Below are 17,461 nucleotides of genomic sequence, written 5' to 3' on the forward strand. Positions count from 1 at the left end.
TGATGTAAAAAAAAAGGTTCTCTTTTCATAGGCAGACAGAGAAACACAGCTTGGATGGAGCCTTTCCAATAGTTCCTGGAAGGGACAATGATGACACTGGCCATCGTATCCTTTGAAAAGACATATAGAAACTAAATTATCAATATTTGAGCAGCTCGGGTTGCCAGTCAAGATGTTGTAATATTTGTTCATCAAGCACGTTGTTTATTGTTAAAAGATGAACCAAGGCTTGAACAATGAGTAGAAGTTTACAACACAATTCCTAGAGAAAGTACAGCACGATACCTTCATTTTTATAATTTTACTAGTCTCTGAAGAATCGCTGACAATTGCCAATAAATTAAATTGTAAGGGATATTGTTTGAGGTTGATGGAGTACAGTGGGAAGTAATCTTTTAAGAAAACAGTGATAAAATAGTCAGTGCTTAAGGGACCCCCACATCCCTGTCTGTTTGAATTTGGGGAAAGGATTGTCCTTGGCTTGACCTTCATGTGCTAAATCAATCCATCAGCAGCTGACAGGCTATGGCAGCAGAGTGGCTGAGAAGGATTTTATAGTAAGGAGGGGGAGGCCTATTGGCCAGGAGGGGTCACCGCAAGGCATTTTTCCAAACCCCAGTTAATAATACCATGAAAAGCAAACCTAGCTTCAAGAGGAAACTGCCGAAAACTGATTCTTTTGGAAAGGAATCTGTGTATGTACTTTATATTGACAAATGTAGAATGAATAATATTTTGCAAAGCCAAATGTATCTCTGTTCTGGCTCACTGGGAGAACTGTTGCCTCTGAGTCAGATGTTATGGGCTCAAGTCCCACACCAGAGACTCGAGCACAAAATCCAGGCTGACGTTCCAGTATAGTACTGAGGAAGGAGCTGTCTTTTCGAATTGACGTTTAACAGATGCCAATCTGCCTTCTCAGGTGGATGTAAAACATCCCATGGCACTATTCAAAGAAGAAAATGGGGTTATCTCTGGTGTCTTGGTCAATATTTATCCCACAACCAACATCATGAAGAAGAACAGATTATCAGATCATTATCTCATTGCTGTTTGTGGGATCTTGCCGTGAGCAAGTTAGCTAGTTTCCTACATTACTATAGTTTGAATACGTTTCAAAAGTACTTCATTGGCTGTAAAGCCCATTGTGAAGTCCTAAGGCTGTGAAAGGTGCTATATAAATTCATGTCTTTCTTTAGTGTGTAACAATGACAGCAATTGCTCTAACATAAGGAAATCTGCCAAGGTGCTTCACAGAGGCATAATCAGACGTACACAAGTTATACAGTTACACATAGATACAGCTGTGACTCCACCTTGGATTATATATTTTATGCATTATCCTGTAAAAGAGAATATTATTTCTCAGCAAAATCTTTTAGTCTTTTCAGTCAGTTGCTTTGTAACACTGATATAGTTATCATATTGTTGCAAAAGAGCTCCTAATACATGAGTTGGAACATCATGGCGAATTGACAGTGATTACTGAAGAACATGAGAATTTTTAGGAATAGAAACCAGTCATTAGGTACAACAAGCCTATTCCTTTTTGTCACATCAGCCTGATCTATCAATTATCTCACCATAACCCTCAAACACTCCTTTCTCTAATAACATACTTTGTTGTATCCTTTGTTGAATTCCTTTTAACTTTCTGCTTTAACAGCCCTTCTCATTCCACAAATCTGTTACCTTGCTGCCCAATGGCTCAACGAGTCTACCCAGTGGGTAAATGAGCCACAAATCACAGCCCAGTTCCCTTGTCACACCACCACAACTTTACCATCACCTGCTCCCTGTGCTTGCTAAAATACAGAAATTGCAACAAGTTTTTTTTAAGTGCATGTGGTTCATACTGAGTCCAAAAATGGAAAAGAACAAATATCTGAGGTTAAGTAACAAGGATGTAAATGAATTGCGGACCTTTGGATGGTGTTCACAAACTACTCAAGCTTTACATTTGAAATTTGTGATTTCATCTCAAACCATGACCAACACCACTGAACCGCCCCCCTCCCCCCACCGACATCCTTCATTCAGTTACTGCCTTGTATTTTACTCCCAGGGATCTGTTAGATTGCCCCTTTCCTTAGCTGATGGGCTTCAATACAGGTGGAATTGTAATGTTGAAAGCCTCAGTTTGTTCAGTTGACCACGAAACATGCACCAGCACCAAGGTTGAAGGATGACCTGTCCTTCAATGTTCCTCCTCCCCTTGAGGAGCAGATCGAGGCCAGCTTTTAGTTTGACACAGCTGAGATTAGAATACAATAGCGGGGAAAGGGAAGACCAGTATGTCTTGGATGTGAATTTTTTTTTCCAATTTTAAAGTACAGACACATTGCCATGATAATATTTTTCTTTAAAAATCTGTTTTTAAAAAACATTTCGTTGGAATTTTAAAACATATTTTGCTTGTCAGCCGTGGTTCAGCTGGTAGCATCCTCACCCCTGAGTCACAAGGTAGTGGGTTCAGGTCCCGCTCCAGAGATTTGAACATAAAAATTTAGGCTGACAGTCCAATGCAGTTCTGAGGGAGTGCTGTACTGTCAGATCACCGTCTTTCAGATGTGATGTTAAACCGAATCTCGTCTGCTTTCTGAGGCAGACATAAAAGATCCCAGAACACTGTTTCAAAGAACAGCAGGAAAGTTAGTCCATGAGTGTCTTGGCTAATCTATATCCCTCAATCAGCATCAGACATAAAAAAGAGATTATCTGGTCATTAAAACATTACTTGTCATGGGAGCTTGCTGTGAACAAATTGACTGCTGTGTTCCCTATATTACAATGGTGACTACACTTTGTTGGCTGTAAAGTGCTTTGGAACATTGTGCAATTGTGAAAGATGCTATATAAATGCAAGTCTTTTTTCCTTTTTGTTATTTGATGTTTAGTTACAGTCATGATAATGTCCTTTATAACAGTGAAATGCTGGAAACTCATCCATGTATGGTAATCCTATTCAATTTCATTATGAAGGAATTTAGTTATCTATGCTTCCTTTTGCACCAGTCAAACAACAGGGTGTGCGTGACAAAACCTGCCTTGTGCTGACTTCAAAGCAAGAATCTTATCATAACCTAGGTATGGGGAAGCTAAAAAAGTAAAGACAGAACCAATTTTCATACAGGCACACAAAACCTTGGCTGCTCACTGCAGTCATACAGTCAAATGTGCAAGATTTGAATGTGTGGAATAAAAAATAGAAACAAAAGGTTTATTTGTCCCCATATTAAAGGTGGTAGACATTCCCTGTAAACATTGAATCACGGGAGGCCTCTGTAACTCGATACCTAACAGATGATAATGGCAGCAAGGTTCAGAGAGAATGCTTGCTTGCTGCTAACCTCATCTTCTCCAGGTCTGGGCTAGAGGGGACTGGAGGAATTTACATTTAAATAGCTTGCAGCGGAAGATAAAAGCACACAATATAAACAAACCCCTTGCTCCAGCATTTTCTTACAAAAGGGCAACACCTTTCTACTCTCCCCTTTTGAAGTTAACCCTTAAAATAAATCCTCAAACTTAGACAGAGCTTTCTCTGATTCTGTCAATGAATGAGTGCCTTAGCTGTTTCAAACATTCAAAGTATTGAAATGTTAAAACCAACATTATGACTTTCCTCTTGCTATGAACTTTCCACTGGATGATGTAATTAATTAAAGCGATAATGTGAGAATTACTGCAGTAATTCAATCCTTGGCGTCATCAGTAGAATAACCCATTGAAAGCAAAGGGAGCAACATGTTTCTGTCAAATTATTTTACCACCCGCATATGTGAGAAAATGTGAATAATTGAAAATAAAGTACTCCCTTTGCGTCTTGACTTACATATTTGTCATAACACACAACCTATGGATAACCATTAATGAACATTGTCCTCAGATCCCATACTCTTTTTCATCTTATTTTCTATAGTTCCAAAGGACTGCATTATATGCAGGGATAGTGGAAGGAGGGCTACATAGTTTGACAAACATAATATCAGACAGCCAAGGCAAGATATTTGCCTAACCTGATATGATTTTTAAGAAACAGCTCACCACTTTCTCCACCAATTCTATTCTTATGTAGCAGTATACAATCCTTTGTATTTTGTGATGGTTGTTCCACTGATTAGTTCCTCAAATGAAACATCTTCAATTTTTATTCTTGTGTCTAGCAAAAACTATTAGCATTTCTTCTCCATTTTCTTAATTTTTGTGATTTGAATCCTTGCTCTTCATGGAAATTGTGATTAAATGTAATAAATTAGCATTGTCATTTCACTCACCCATCATACATACATATGGTAAAATGTCTTGTAAGGCACTTTACCCCAGTGACACTCACCATTGCAGATGGATATCTTGCGTTCTGAGGTCGGGCGCGTGCCCGACCCCAACGCACGTAAAATGACACGAAATGATGTTGCGTGTGTGTCCTGACGTCATCACACTCGCATGCAGCATTACGGTCATCAGGCACGCGCGGGAGTCGGAAGCATGCCTGCTGACAGTTAAGTGGGCAATTAAGCCCATTAAGGAGGTCATTGTCAGCAATTTTATACAGCCAGTCCACTTTTATGTATGCTGGATGGGCCAAATGGCCAGATGGCCTTCACATTTTCACCAGAAACCACATCCAGGGCGGGATGAAATGTCTGGGGTTAAATAAAATAAAAAAAGACATTTGAGGTTTGATATGTTATGTAATCTGTTGCCAAGTGCTTGCATGTACAGTATTGTCACGGTTCGCTGCAGTTTATTGAGCTCATTTCATTTTTAAATTATTGCAGCTCCCTGAGGCAGCTCCATAGCAGCCGTCAGCCTTCAGGGGATGCGAGCCCACACTCTCCTTTCTCTCAGTGCCCGCCCTCTTCCTGCACCCCCCGGCAGCGCTGAGCCTTTCTCAGCGCGCGTTTCATGCTGGCTGCACGTTAATTGACCAGCCAGCTTGAAATTGCGTTCGATGGCCGATCGCGGGCGGAAGGACATTTCGCATCCGCATCTAGGCCTGCCAATCACGTGCACCCGATGAATGCAAGATTCAGGGCTTGGTTTCTGTGCAAGTCTAAGATCTTCACCTTCTCTGTTTATCTGTAGGTATTTATTCTCGCGATGATGACAGTGGAACTCTTTGGAATTATGGGACTCATGGGCATCAAACTGAGTGCAATTCCTGTAGTGATCCTGATCGCATCTGTTGGAATTGGAGTGGAATTCACTGTCCATGTAGCTTTGGTAAGTAGCTCACTACAGCCTTGTGTATGCCTACTAACAAGAACAACTGCAGCTCTCCCAATGCAACAACTTTTGCCTATAGTCAGGTCTTGATCTGAAGCTTTGACTCTCTCTCTCCAGTTTATCTTACTCCAAACTCTTGTGCATTCCCCAATCCCTTTGCCCTATCATTGGTGACCAAGCCTTCTGCTATCATGGTCATAAATTCCTGGAGCTTCTTCCCTAAACCCCTTGGCATCTCAATTTCCCTCTCCTCCTTAAAACTTATCACTGACAAAGCTTTTAACCATCCATCTTAATATTTCCTTCTTTGGCTCAATGTTAATTTTTGTCTGGCATTACTGCTGTGAAGCTTCTTGGAAGAATTTTCTACTTTTAAAGCACTAATTAAATGCGAGTTAGTGGTGCTGATGAATATGTAAATTTAGACTGGAATAATTTAGCTGCAGAATAGTACTGTGGGTGTTCCTACAACACATGGACTGCAGCAGTTCAAGAATGCAGCACACCCCCCTTCTCAAGGGCAATTAGGGATGAGTAATAAATGCTGGCATAGCCAGTGACATCCATATTCCATGAACAAATAAAAAGAAGATTTAATATTGATGCCCATTGTAGATACAACAATCTAAGAGTAAAGCATTTTCCTTTTGCAGTGAGAGAAGTAATAATCTGGGGTATTTAGCAGATTTATTTAAGCTCATGATAAATCCTGTTAAATTTTAAACAATGTTACATTATTTTTTCTTTATTCTTTCATGGGATGTGGGCATTGCTAGCAAGGCCAGCATTTGTTGCCTGTCCCTCATTGCTCATAAGGCCATTGCAGAGGACAGTATTGAGTCAACCACATTGCTGTGGGTCTGGCATCACAAGTAGGCCAGACCAGGTAAGGATGGCAGATCTCCTTCCCTGAAGGACGTGAGTGAATGAAGTGGGTAGTTGTCATGGTTACTATTACTGAGAGTAGTTTTATATTCCAGATTTATCAATTGAATTTAAATTCCACCAGCTACTGTGATTTGAACCCATGCCTCCAGAGCATTAGCTGGGCCTCTGTGACAGTCCAGTGACATTACGACTATGCCATCATCTCCCCCTAAGTGTTTAAGTGCATTTCTTCATGTTTGTATAATGTGACCATTGATATAAATATGTATTATTTATTACACTATAGGGTTTCCTGACTGCCATTGGGAATAGGAATTTGCGTTCAGCTGTGGCACTGGAACACATGTTTACACCAGTAATAGACGGGGCAATCTCTACACTACTCGGGGTCCTGATGTTGGCTGGTTCTGAGTTTGACTTCATCGTTAGGTACGTTTTGAACAGGGTCCCAGTAGGGTCAAACTTTTCTCTAAGATTTCTCTTTTCCATTATCCACCACGAATAAGAGAGATGGAAGAAATATTTAGATTTTTTTTCAATTTCACTTTTTATTGTGTTTTCCCTGAACCTTACGTTGTTAAATACTATTCCCCAACCAAGAAAGTGCACAAAGAGAGGCAATTTTAACCAACTCACCAACCGAGAGGGCATGCAATGGTGGAAATTTTAAACCAGCTCACCTGGTGGAAAGCTAACAGGGTTGGGTGGAGTGCCACATTTACACTCACCCTCATTGACTTTACTGAAGTGTAAAATTGGGAAGAATGTAAAACCAGTGACATCCCCAATCCCATCGATTTCCTGACTAGTGAGTTGGGTTAAAATAGCCCATTATGACTTTTATCGGGCATCTATCAATGCAGCTTTCAACCATCCATTAGAAAGTAGATTGTTATGGGTTATGTCGATTTTCTTTTTAAGGTTCAGCTTCAATGGGCAGAATTTAATGCACCTCCTGGTGGCGAGTTTGGAGGTGGGGCGTAGCATTTAATCAGGTGGGAGGGTGTGCCGTAGGGACCCCACTACCTTCCTGCCTCCGTTTGACTAAGTCTGTGCAAAATACAGAGGCTCCATTCAGTCTCTCACTTCTACTAATGAATTTCAGTGTGGATACTGAGCATGTAGGAGATTGGAGCTAAATCTTTTCCTCATTTATCAGTGTAATAGTTCAACTGTGCAGATTGGCTGGCTCGACAGGAAAGTAGTAACATGTTCAAACAGTCAGTGAAAGTCAGGTTGACACTGGGGGTTGTTAATGACGTTGTGTTCTTGTAGCACTGTAAAAAAACATTAGAAGTGTTGTACTCTTTTAGCCCTGGGGAAATGTTAATGCCATTGCATTCTCGTAACACTGGAATAATGTTCGAAGTGCTGTGCTCCTGTAACTGGGGGGGAATGTTAGCAGTATCATGCCTCAGTAACTCCAATACATCAGAAAGTGAGAACATAATCCAATCTAATGATTGCGGGAGCCAAATACAGAATTGTTGGCCACTTGCCACCCTGGGGTCAGTGCAGCTCGTTCCTGCACATGGGATCCTGCCTCTTATACTGTTTCAGTTTGTGTTAGTCAATATTGGCTTGTGCTTTTACTGAATGCAATTGTGTCTCCAGATTGGGGACTGATCAAGAAGGTGGATAATTACACCATGCTTGTGATGTTAGAACTGGAATATTCAGGGGGGAAAATCAAAACATTGTATGTATTAGCTCTCTCACCTCATCTCAAAATTGCTATGCTTCCCCCACCCTTCCCCTGTCAGAAAGGGCTTAGCCTTCATCTGCCACCTTCTCTTGCCCTGTGCCCTTTCTTCCTTGGCCTGTTTGTGCACTTGAAAATGGCAACCCGCCATTTGGGAGAGTAATAAGATTGATCAGTGAGATTTACTGTTGACTTTGAAAGAACCAGATTCGTCTACAGAGCTGAAAACATAATGTTGTGGATCAGCGATTCATATTCTTTCAATCCCCACCCGCCACCTCCCCACCAAATCAAAAGGGTGATAAAGATAGGGTGAGGCAAGTGCTTCCCTACAGTGAAGGAAAGTGAACAACCCTGGTGTATGGTTGGTGTTTCCCCTGCATTGCCTATAATAGAGAAATACAGTGAGATTTACACTGGTTTGGGAATAGACTACCTACAAGCAATCTTATCTGTGGAATGGTTGCATTATTGGGACTGTAGCTAAATAGAGAAGAGTAAGAGAGTTTTTAAAAGGACATGTTTTAAAGGAATGATGCAATCCCTGAAATATGCCTTATCCTCAAAGTGATACAGGATCAAACCAATAGAGCACCTCAAACTAATGCAGCACTGCAATCTAACGCAGTACTGCGATGATCATTTCAGGGTTAAATATTCTTTTGAATGTCAACATTAATAAACTGTACTCTTTTAATCATTCTAAAGATATAATGAATGTCTGCAATAGAGTTGCTGAGGTGCTGAAGCTGCCTCTAGTGTCTATAGCAGATTTGATGTCCATATGTGATAGTGATTTAAGTCTTTTCATCACTCCCTGTAAGGGTGATACTCAGCTGTCATTCCTGTTCATTTGATTGATGTAACCTATGACACTGAGTAGATATCCAGTCCATAAGTGCTCCCAGAGCAGAAGTTAGACTGGAACATGCTGTCTTCCGGAGGGGCCTGGGATTAATGTTCTGAGTCTCAAATCCACTGCTTTGAGTAAGATGGAACTGGCGAGGTTTTGAATGTTTTAGAAATTTTATAAGCTAATTATGAAATAAATTTTAAGCTCATTTTTGTTTTCTCCCTGTCCCTCCTGTATATGCTTCCCTTCTTCCTATAACCATGCACCCAGGTAGAGCTGACAATGCTATTTTACTACAGCCTTTCGTCAGATGAGCCTCAGTGGCTACGTGACTCACAGGACCCAAAATTCCTTGAGACATGACTGTGACTCTGGCAGAACTCACTAGGAAACAATGTACACCCAGAGTTTCTGACTTGTTTTGTCAGGAGCAGAACTTCCACCATACCCTAAAGGGCAGATGTTATCTGGGGACAGGGACTGGGTAGGGACTTTTTTGGGAATTTCTGGGAATTTCGGCTCCATTGGTGCAAATGGGACCCAGCATATATCTCTGATGACCAGTACGCAGGGAAAGGAGAGGTCTGAAACCAGATGAAATTTGTCACTCTTAAAATCCAGTCCCAAGCTTTAACGCTATCCGGCTGTCACAGATATCTATTTTAAAGGTTGAAACTATTCCATGTGCCTTGCCAAAGAGAAATGTCAATTAAGATTTTAGGATATAAGGGAATAGCAAAAACAAAATAAAGATAATTTGATTGTCATCTCTTCCTGCATCCACTTTTTAATATGCAGCATGAGTCATTCACAGCATGTTTAGCGAAAGAAAGATTTGGATTTATACACTGCCCTTCATGACCTCACGGCACCCCAAAGCCTTCATGGTCAATGAAGCACTTCTGAAATGTTATAATGTAGAAAACGCAGCAACCAATTTGCAGACAGCAAGCTCCCGCAAACAGCGATGAAATAATCTGTTTTTAGTGTCGCCTGAGGCACACTGGGGAGAACTCCCCTGCTCCTCCATGAAGTCGTGCCACAGCATCTTTAATGTCTACCTAAAAGGGCAGTCGGTGCATAGGTTCAGCATCTCATCCAACTGACAGCTCTTCCAACAGCACTGCACATCCTCAGTAGAGCCGGGGAGTCCCAGCCTGGGCTATGCACAAAGTCTCTGAACATTGTTGATGTGTGCATGAACGCACACCTTCTGAGCGGTACCACCGAGCCGTGACTGACACACACACACCATGGATCCGTATATTACCGCCAAAATAAAACACGAGAACTGCAGGTTCTGCAGTGTAATGAAGCCTGTTAGTTCAGTAAAAGCACATTTTATTCATAAACAGTACAAGTAAATCAGTTGGCTGGTCACAAAATAAATGTTAAAATCAAGTAAAATCCTGTGCCTATTTTGTGGAGGGGAGGAAAGAGGTTGAAATTCCTGATGAGGTTCAGATGGCAGAACGAAAACCAGAATGTGAGTTAATGCAGAGTGGCATTGCCAGAAGATAGCTAGGCAACCTCGTCCCTATCCCCCGTTGATCAGCAAGATCGGCGGAGAGGGGAAGGATCTTAAAAGTGAAAATTTCACACAAAATAGGAAAAAAATATTTTGCACCATGTATCATTCAGAAATGATGAGAAACAGGGAATCTATTTTGGAAGTCCAAACTGTCATATTTCATTTAAACATTGAACTAAATGAACCACAAGGTAGACTTTCAGTCAGGGAGGTCTTGTTTAGAGAGCCAGTCAGATAGCGTGGGTTAGTGTAAAGAAGTTGTTGTAAATATTTCTTCTTTGGTGCATGCACCATAAACAGCTGAACAAACTCTGCATTTTTCAGCAAGCCTTCCTCAGAATGGAAAAGATTACAGAAAGCATAAACAACGAGATTCTGACATGCTGCCTACATGGAGGTCCTGCACAACAGACCAACCGATTGATTTTCAGACTTAAGTAAAATAAATAGAAGATGGTTACTTGTCTGATTGCAGTAACAGGAGGGCCTCTCTTGTTGTTATAAAGGGCAAAAGAGGGTGGCAGTCAAGGCTTCAGTCCTTTTCTTCGTGTGGGGGTGAGGGATATCAGCCAACATGGTCATTTGCCACTGTTAAACACCAAAGTCGAATTTTGTTAACCCCACAGCCCCCAAGAAGGGGTAACACACTGGACTGAATATTGTAGCAATGACCACTCTGGGTACTGCAACTAATTAAACTAACTGAGCCTTAGAGTCCTAGGGAGAGATTTGCACCTTATGATTCTCCAGTGATTTTTGATCTAAATCATCGGGAGTGCACAGGGGTAAGGGAACAGGCTGAGGCAAAGCATTTACTTCTCTCTGTTATCAGTGTCGGCAGAGGGCAAACACTGAAGCAACAATCAATACAAAATAAATAACAATGTGGAAAATTCAGTCCAGTGAATTTTCTGGCAGTAAGTGAGGGAGGCAGTAAAATGAGAGGGAGTTGTGTTTGGATCATAAAATAGAGTGACTGAATTTGGCTTTTCAGCAATATCACCAAGAATCCTCTGCTAAATGATTCACCAGCAGTTTTGGAAGCCAGGACCACAACTATTTTTTTAAACAGGGTGAGAAAGGCGATTGGCACACAGGAGGGACACGTGGATTGGGTTCATTCTGCTTTGACCAATGCTTTTCCTGAAATTAACTGCAGAAATTTGTCAACCCTTGTTAGCAAGATTATAGTTGATGCACTAATGGTTTGAGAAGGGTATTATCTGCCGCTACCACTGGCCTTTACCCACAAACTTCCTCATGAGATGCCAAGGGGCTTTAGCAAATAAACAAGTCGTACAAGAGGTTTCATCACCAACCCCTCCTGCTCCCCCAAACATATGTAAATGTAACCAAGCCACAGTGGAAACTCGTAAGCCAAAAAAAATTGTTTTCAATGAGGCGGGGAGACAGATCCTGAGGCTCCATCGGAGTTGCGTGCCATTCCTGTGAATTCCAAGCAATGCATATTGTTGCTTATCTTACTGTGCTGTTAAATAAACACTTGGCCTTCCTCTGCACACATGGGGCTCAAAGGCTTTAAAGCAGAAAAGACTAGTAGAAAGGTTACTGCTGTTCTGCAGCTGTGCTTGAGTTTCTAGTGTGCAGCAATTCCTGTGCTACAAAAATGGGTTAGGCTCCTGTGCATTTTAAATGATCAAACACTTGAAATAAAAGTTTATTGAGGATAGGTCACTATTAAACCAAACAACAAAAAGGGAGGATATAAAATCCGCCATTGGCTTCATCTGTCTTTCAGATGAGATATTAAATCAAAGCCCTGGGTGGCCTCATTTCACAGGTAGATGGAAAAGATCTATTGGTAATTTCGAAGAGAAGCAAGAAGGCTCTCTTGGCCAATATTTATCCCTCAGCCAGCACACAAACAATAGATTATTTGGTCATTAATTCATTGATGTTTTTGGGAGCTTAATGAACCCAAATTAGATGCTATGTTCCAGCACATTACAATGCATGACCTGAGGTTTTGTAAGGTGCTATATAATTGCAATTTCATTCTCTTAAAAAACAGGCAATCTTGGTCTTGGAAAGAGAGGTGGAAAGGTTTAGGAATGGAATTGCAGAGTTTAGGGCCTAGGCAACGAAGGCACGGCTGCCATTGGTGGGCCAGTTAAAATCGGGGATGCTTAATTGACCAGAATTGGAGGAACGCAAATATCTCAGAGAGTTGTAAGGCTAGAGGAGACTAGAGATCGGGAGGAGTGGGAAGCCATGGAGGTATTTGAAAACAAGGATGCAGATTTTAAAAATCGAGGAATTGCTCAACTAGGAGCTAAGGTATGTCAGTGAGAAAAAGAGTGATGAATGAACAGAACTTGGTATATGTTAGGACACGGGCAAAGTTTCAAATGACCTCAAGTTTACAGAGGGTTGAATGTAGGAGGCTGGCCAGGAATCTGTTGGAATAGTCAAGCCTAGAGGTAACAAAGATATGGGTAAGAGTTTCAGCAGCAGATGAGTAGAGGCAAAGGTGAAGCCGTGGAGTGTTATGGAACAAGAAACAGGCCACGATAGTGATGGCGTGAATACATGGTCGAAGGCTTATCTCAGGGTCAAGTATGATACCCAGCTCCTCCTTGCAACATTTAGAAGGGTCTAAAATGAGGATCCTCGAAAGAAATAGTAGTGAATCTTGGGTTCTGTGTATGAGGAGAGATATGAAAATGAAGGGATGGAAATTTTCTTGAACATAGAACTGAATCTCTCTCCTTCTTTCACACACACGCATGTACTCAAACAGTGCAGGAAGTACCAAGACTGTAATGATAGATGAGCCTGCCACTGGGAATAGGGCTAAGCCTTTTGCTGAGGAATTTCACTTGAAATCAAGCCAAATGTCTTAATCCTTCTAAGTACAGTGAGGAGTTTCTGTGGAGGCCCTTTGCTCTGTAATTAATGAATGCCTCCAGACTAACAGGCCTGAAACGGGAAATTGGCCATAATTATTCACAACTTTTACCAATTTACTTACACAGCAGGAGATGTAGTTCAAAGCTGACCTTGGGATATGCCACCTAGTTTCACAATGCACAGATAAAAGATGTACAATTGCAGAACATTCTAAAGGGGGTAGGGGGGGAGTGGAACGAATGTTTGTGGTACACTGGGGAAGGAGACTTAGAGAATGGTAACAGCTTCATGTAGCAATAATCATATTTTCACATCCCAAGGAGCTGATCATCAGTTTAGTGAGGATGGACGGAGTTGAGCAGTTTCATTTCTCTCCTATTTTCCCACGAACCACCCAAGACGTGATGGCAGCTTAGTTTTCCGTTTAATCACCGAGCAGATTCTCATCAGACGTTTCACTGCTTCTGATGTTTCCATGCTTCCCCTTACCCACTAAGCTAGAGATAACCCCATTCCATCTTCCATTCTTGCTTTGAACTTCCATCTCTTTCGTTTTCCCTTGATTCCGTGCCGACTAAAGTCCTCGTCACCCAACTTCCCTTACTGGTTTGGAATTACCAAGTTTGTGCTGGACCTTGATGAGTGTAAAATATGATTAAAATAAGAAAATTAAAGCAAAATGAGAGTGTTCTAACAGTATAAATTCTTGTTCTCCATTTGCAGGTATTTCTTTGCTGTTTTGACCATATTAACAGTTTTGGGTATCCTTAATGGTCTGGTTCTACTTCCTGTTTTACTATCAGTGATTGGACCCCCAGCTGAGGTAAGCATAGCAAAGTCTTGATTTACTGAACCTCCTTAGATCTATTAACAGAATGAGCCACCCTTGAAACAAGTGCATGAACATGGTCAGAAATTTACGTTCCCCCATTGGAGGGTTTCCAGGCAGGGGGGCCCGTAACATTCCTCAGATGGCCTTTCCACTGGGCTCCCACCTGCCCCAACCTCTCCCCAATTTTATAGTGGGACAAGTGAGGCCCAGGCCAGTCCGCCTGCCCTTGCCCCAATTGAGGCACTTAACAGGCCAATTAATGACCACTGAAGGACTGTTTCCTGCTCAGCTTCAATTTTCATGCTGACAGGAGGAGTTCAGAGGCAGGGGGAAACCTGGAAAGTAACCATGCTCAGGCCTCAGGTAGGAAGCGAGGTGATGGGGTACTGCCATCAACAACCTGCTTTCAACGCTTTCAACATTGGGCGTCCCTCCCCCTCCACACACCCCCAACAAGTTCTGGCCCCTGCGGATGCTGCAACCTCCCCAGCCTGTCCACCAACACTCCCAACCCCTCTCTGCCCTGAGACCCACCGCCCACACCTACCTCGTCCTGAACTCCTGGGACATAGACTCTGGGGAGTTGTAGTCCCACTCCTGTCCATTACAACTAAAGGCGCTGCTGGGACTAGAGAGCTGCTGGCCAATCAGATTAGCTGGCAGCTCTCTTTGGCGGGATTTCGTCCCGATCAAAGTACCATTTCCAGTCAATTGACGCTTGATGGAGTGTTAAATGTATGCGGGACAGCTGGTATCGGTGGGGGCTGCATTCAGCACTGACTCTTCAGATGGCAGGAAGCAAAACCCTGCCATCCTAAAATTCCGGGCCCATAATTCTGGGCGTCATTAATTGAGCAAGTGTTTTGTTGCGGCAAGCACTATCTTGGGGTAGAGTTTAACCCTCGTAGCTAAAACGCACTGACTGACTTACGGCCAATGCCATGTGCAGATCCCACCATTTCTGATTTTCATCAGCGCTCCTGGTCAGGCGGCTAAGGTACCGGCCTAACCACAGCAGGGTCCATGTTTATGTATGTAGATCAGAGTCTGACGATGGCCTTGGCTGACTACAAGTTTAAACTTCAGTCAGAGCAGGAAGGTTGCTATGGCTTTCCTGCGAGGTGAAGGCTGAAAAAATGGCCAGAATTTTCGGGCCCCGCCCCCAAATCGCCGACAGGAAAATGACACAGAATGATGTTGGTAGGAACCCCCTTAATTAATGCCAATTAAGGCCATTGACAGGCTAATTAAGATCATTAAAGACCTGCCCGTCCAACCTTAAGGCTGGTGGGCAGGTCAGGAGCCCCAGCGGGCTCCTGATAATACATGAAACCTCATCCACTGGCAGAATGAGGTTTCATGTCCATTTTTAAAAAGTGTAATAAAGTCTATGTCATTTTCATTAACATGTCCCATCTCGTGTGACATTGTCACATGAGGGGCATATGTTAATAATATTTTAACTTTTCTATTTTTTAACTTTTGTGCACTGTCACTAATCTCCCTGAGAGAGCACTTAGTCTCAGGGTGCATAGTGCTTCCTGTCAGGAAGGCCGCTGGGCGGGCCTTAATTGGCCCGCCCACTCAAAATGGCGGCGGGTCCCGTTTCGGCAGCAGGGGTCGGCTGTCCGCCCGCCGCTGAGCCGATGGGGCCCGCACGCCCACCAAGGGCAAAATCCTGCCCAATAGGATTGGTAGCTGGGAGGCCATTCAAGAAAAGTTTTATATCTTTCTTTATGGGGGCAAAGAGGCGCAAGAGTGCTTCTCCACACAAGGCTTCAAAAGGAAAATTTAGACCCCTCCTACCTTGGATGTTACTCCCCCATCCACTGAATGCTCCCAGAAACCCTGTACCCACATTTATTCGAGTGCCAGAGGGGGCAGCTTGGCTGCCTGATTTTTCAACAGCGACATATATTGGCAAGACTCTTAATATCAATACTGCAAAGTCTGGATTAAATTTTTGACAGTCAGTATTTGTCTTTCTCTGTCATGCCCCACACTCCACTTAGGTTGTTCATACAGCTTTCAGCACTGTACAGTAGCAACTCCTCATTTTGCAGTGGTAGCAGGAGGAGCAAAGGTAGAAGATGTGTGTTCGGATCTGACTAGTGCTCCAAACAAAACATGCAAGGCTCGTTTTTCTTGGAGGCTTGGATATTTCCATCTGCTCTGCATCGGCTCCGGACTTCCCTAATCAGTAATAGCAGGTTTCATTTGGCTGGGTGCACAGAGTTAAATGCAGGAAGCTCGTTTTCCTAATGATTGAAGCCCTGGATTAGGCATGTGCCTGAAAAGCTATCTCTCAATTAGAAATTGCTTGAAACCTCTTTTTGACAATTCATTTGCCCCCTTACAAATAACACTATCTGATATAACACACAGCTCTCCTTTAATACTGTCTGATAGATACCAACCCTGGCCTCACATACATTCCTTATAGCTCCTTCTCCAATTTTCTGATGCTTCATTAACAGCTGTAGAGTACTCTACTTGTATAATACACCCAGTACAGCATCCTGATAAACCGCATGTTCTAAAACCACATGTTCTAATGTAAGAAACAACTCTCTGTGCAACACTATGAGGCATAGCTCACAGCATTCGCCATAATATTTTTATAATACTCTGATATATACAAGACTGTGATACAATGTGCATATATTAGTACCTCAATAATCGAGAAAATATATAAAATACTTGCTTCTTCACTCACTGTGAAAACCTCAATATAGCACTTTCCACAGTTTGATATACTTCAACCAATCTGTCAGCAGTTTCATTATAAGAACAAATCTAGATGAAACATACTTTCAATAGCACACAATTTGTACCTTTACAGATGTTCTAAATTGGCTTCTCTGTGCCACCTTATCCCAGAGTCCCATGCTATTGACTCTATTCAAAGTTTGCCTGAATATTTCCCAAACAGCAAATACAAGTTGTTTTTTAGAAGCAAGTTTGCATTTGATTAACAAGATTCAGGCTCTTTTGCATTGAAAACTGAGTTTTGTGTAATAAGAGCTTCACCCAGTAAAGGTAATTAATATAATTGGAAGCAGGCCCTTTTTATACAAGTTACAAATTCATGTTTGTTGCAAATCTGCTCCATAAGCGCAGTAGTTGAGTAACCCTAGACTGGAATTTTAGTCTTGGGGTTCAGCAGACTGTCCCAGTTGTGACCTTATCTGAACCCCATAATTAGATTAAAACCTTGTAACCCATTCCCGGGTATCCATTATTTTGTATGCAAACCATGTGAAACCTTTGTTGACCCTTTGTTGACATTAATATTCTAATCATTTCAGAGTATCTATTATTCTGCAAGTAGCATAATACCAGAGTGATTATTTTGAATGTGCAATGACTATTCGTTTGACTTTATCACTAGTGGGCTCTCCTTCCTTGAGTAAAGTGTGAACAAGGCTGCTACAATCTTACCAACACAGAACTGGATAAAGAACAGGGACAGAATGCTAGAGTTCTGATGCAGTGTACCACCGCATTGGTGGTATATAGATGCAATTCTCAATACTGCTCATTTCTCAATCTCAG

The 17,461-nt window shown here is 42.1% G+C and overlaps 1 protein-coding gene across 1 annotated transcript in view; it reads left to right on the top strand.

Moving 5' to 3' along the window:
- Positions 1-17,461, top strand: part of ptch2 (patched 2) — a 122,558-nt gene that overhangs the window by 93,948 nt on the left and 11,149 nt on the right. Inside the window, exons 19-21 of the mRNA XM_078560951.1 lie at positions 5,089-5,226; positions 6,404-6,546; positions 13,798-13,897. Of these exons, the coding sequence (XP_078417077.1) occupies positions 5,089-5,226; positions 6,404-6,546; positions 13,798-13,897 (381 nt within the window). The remainder of the gene's footprint in view (positions 1-5,088; positions 5,227-6,403; positions 6,547-13,797; positions 13,898-17,461) is intronic.

This window comes from Cetorhinus maximus, chromosome 17 (genome assembly GCF_964194155.1).
Source record: "Cetorhinus maximus chromosome 17, sCetMax3.hap1.1, whole genome shotgun sequence".
In the NCBI taxonomy this organism is placed as follows: Eukaryota; Metazoa; Chordata; class Chondrichthyes; order Lamniformes; family Cetorhinidae; genus Cetorhinus; species Cetorhinus maximus.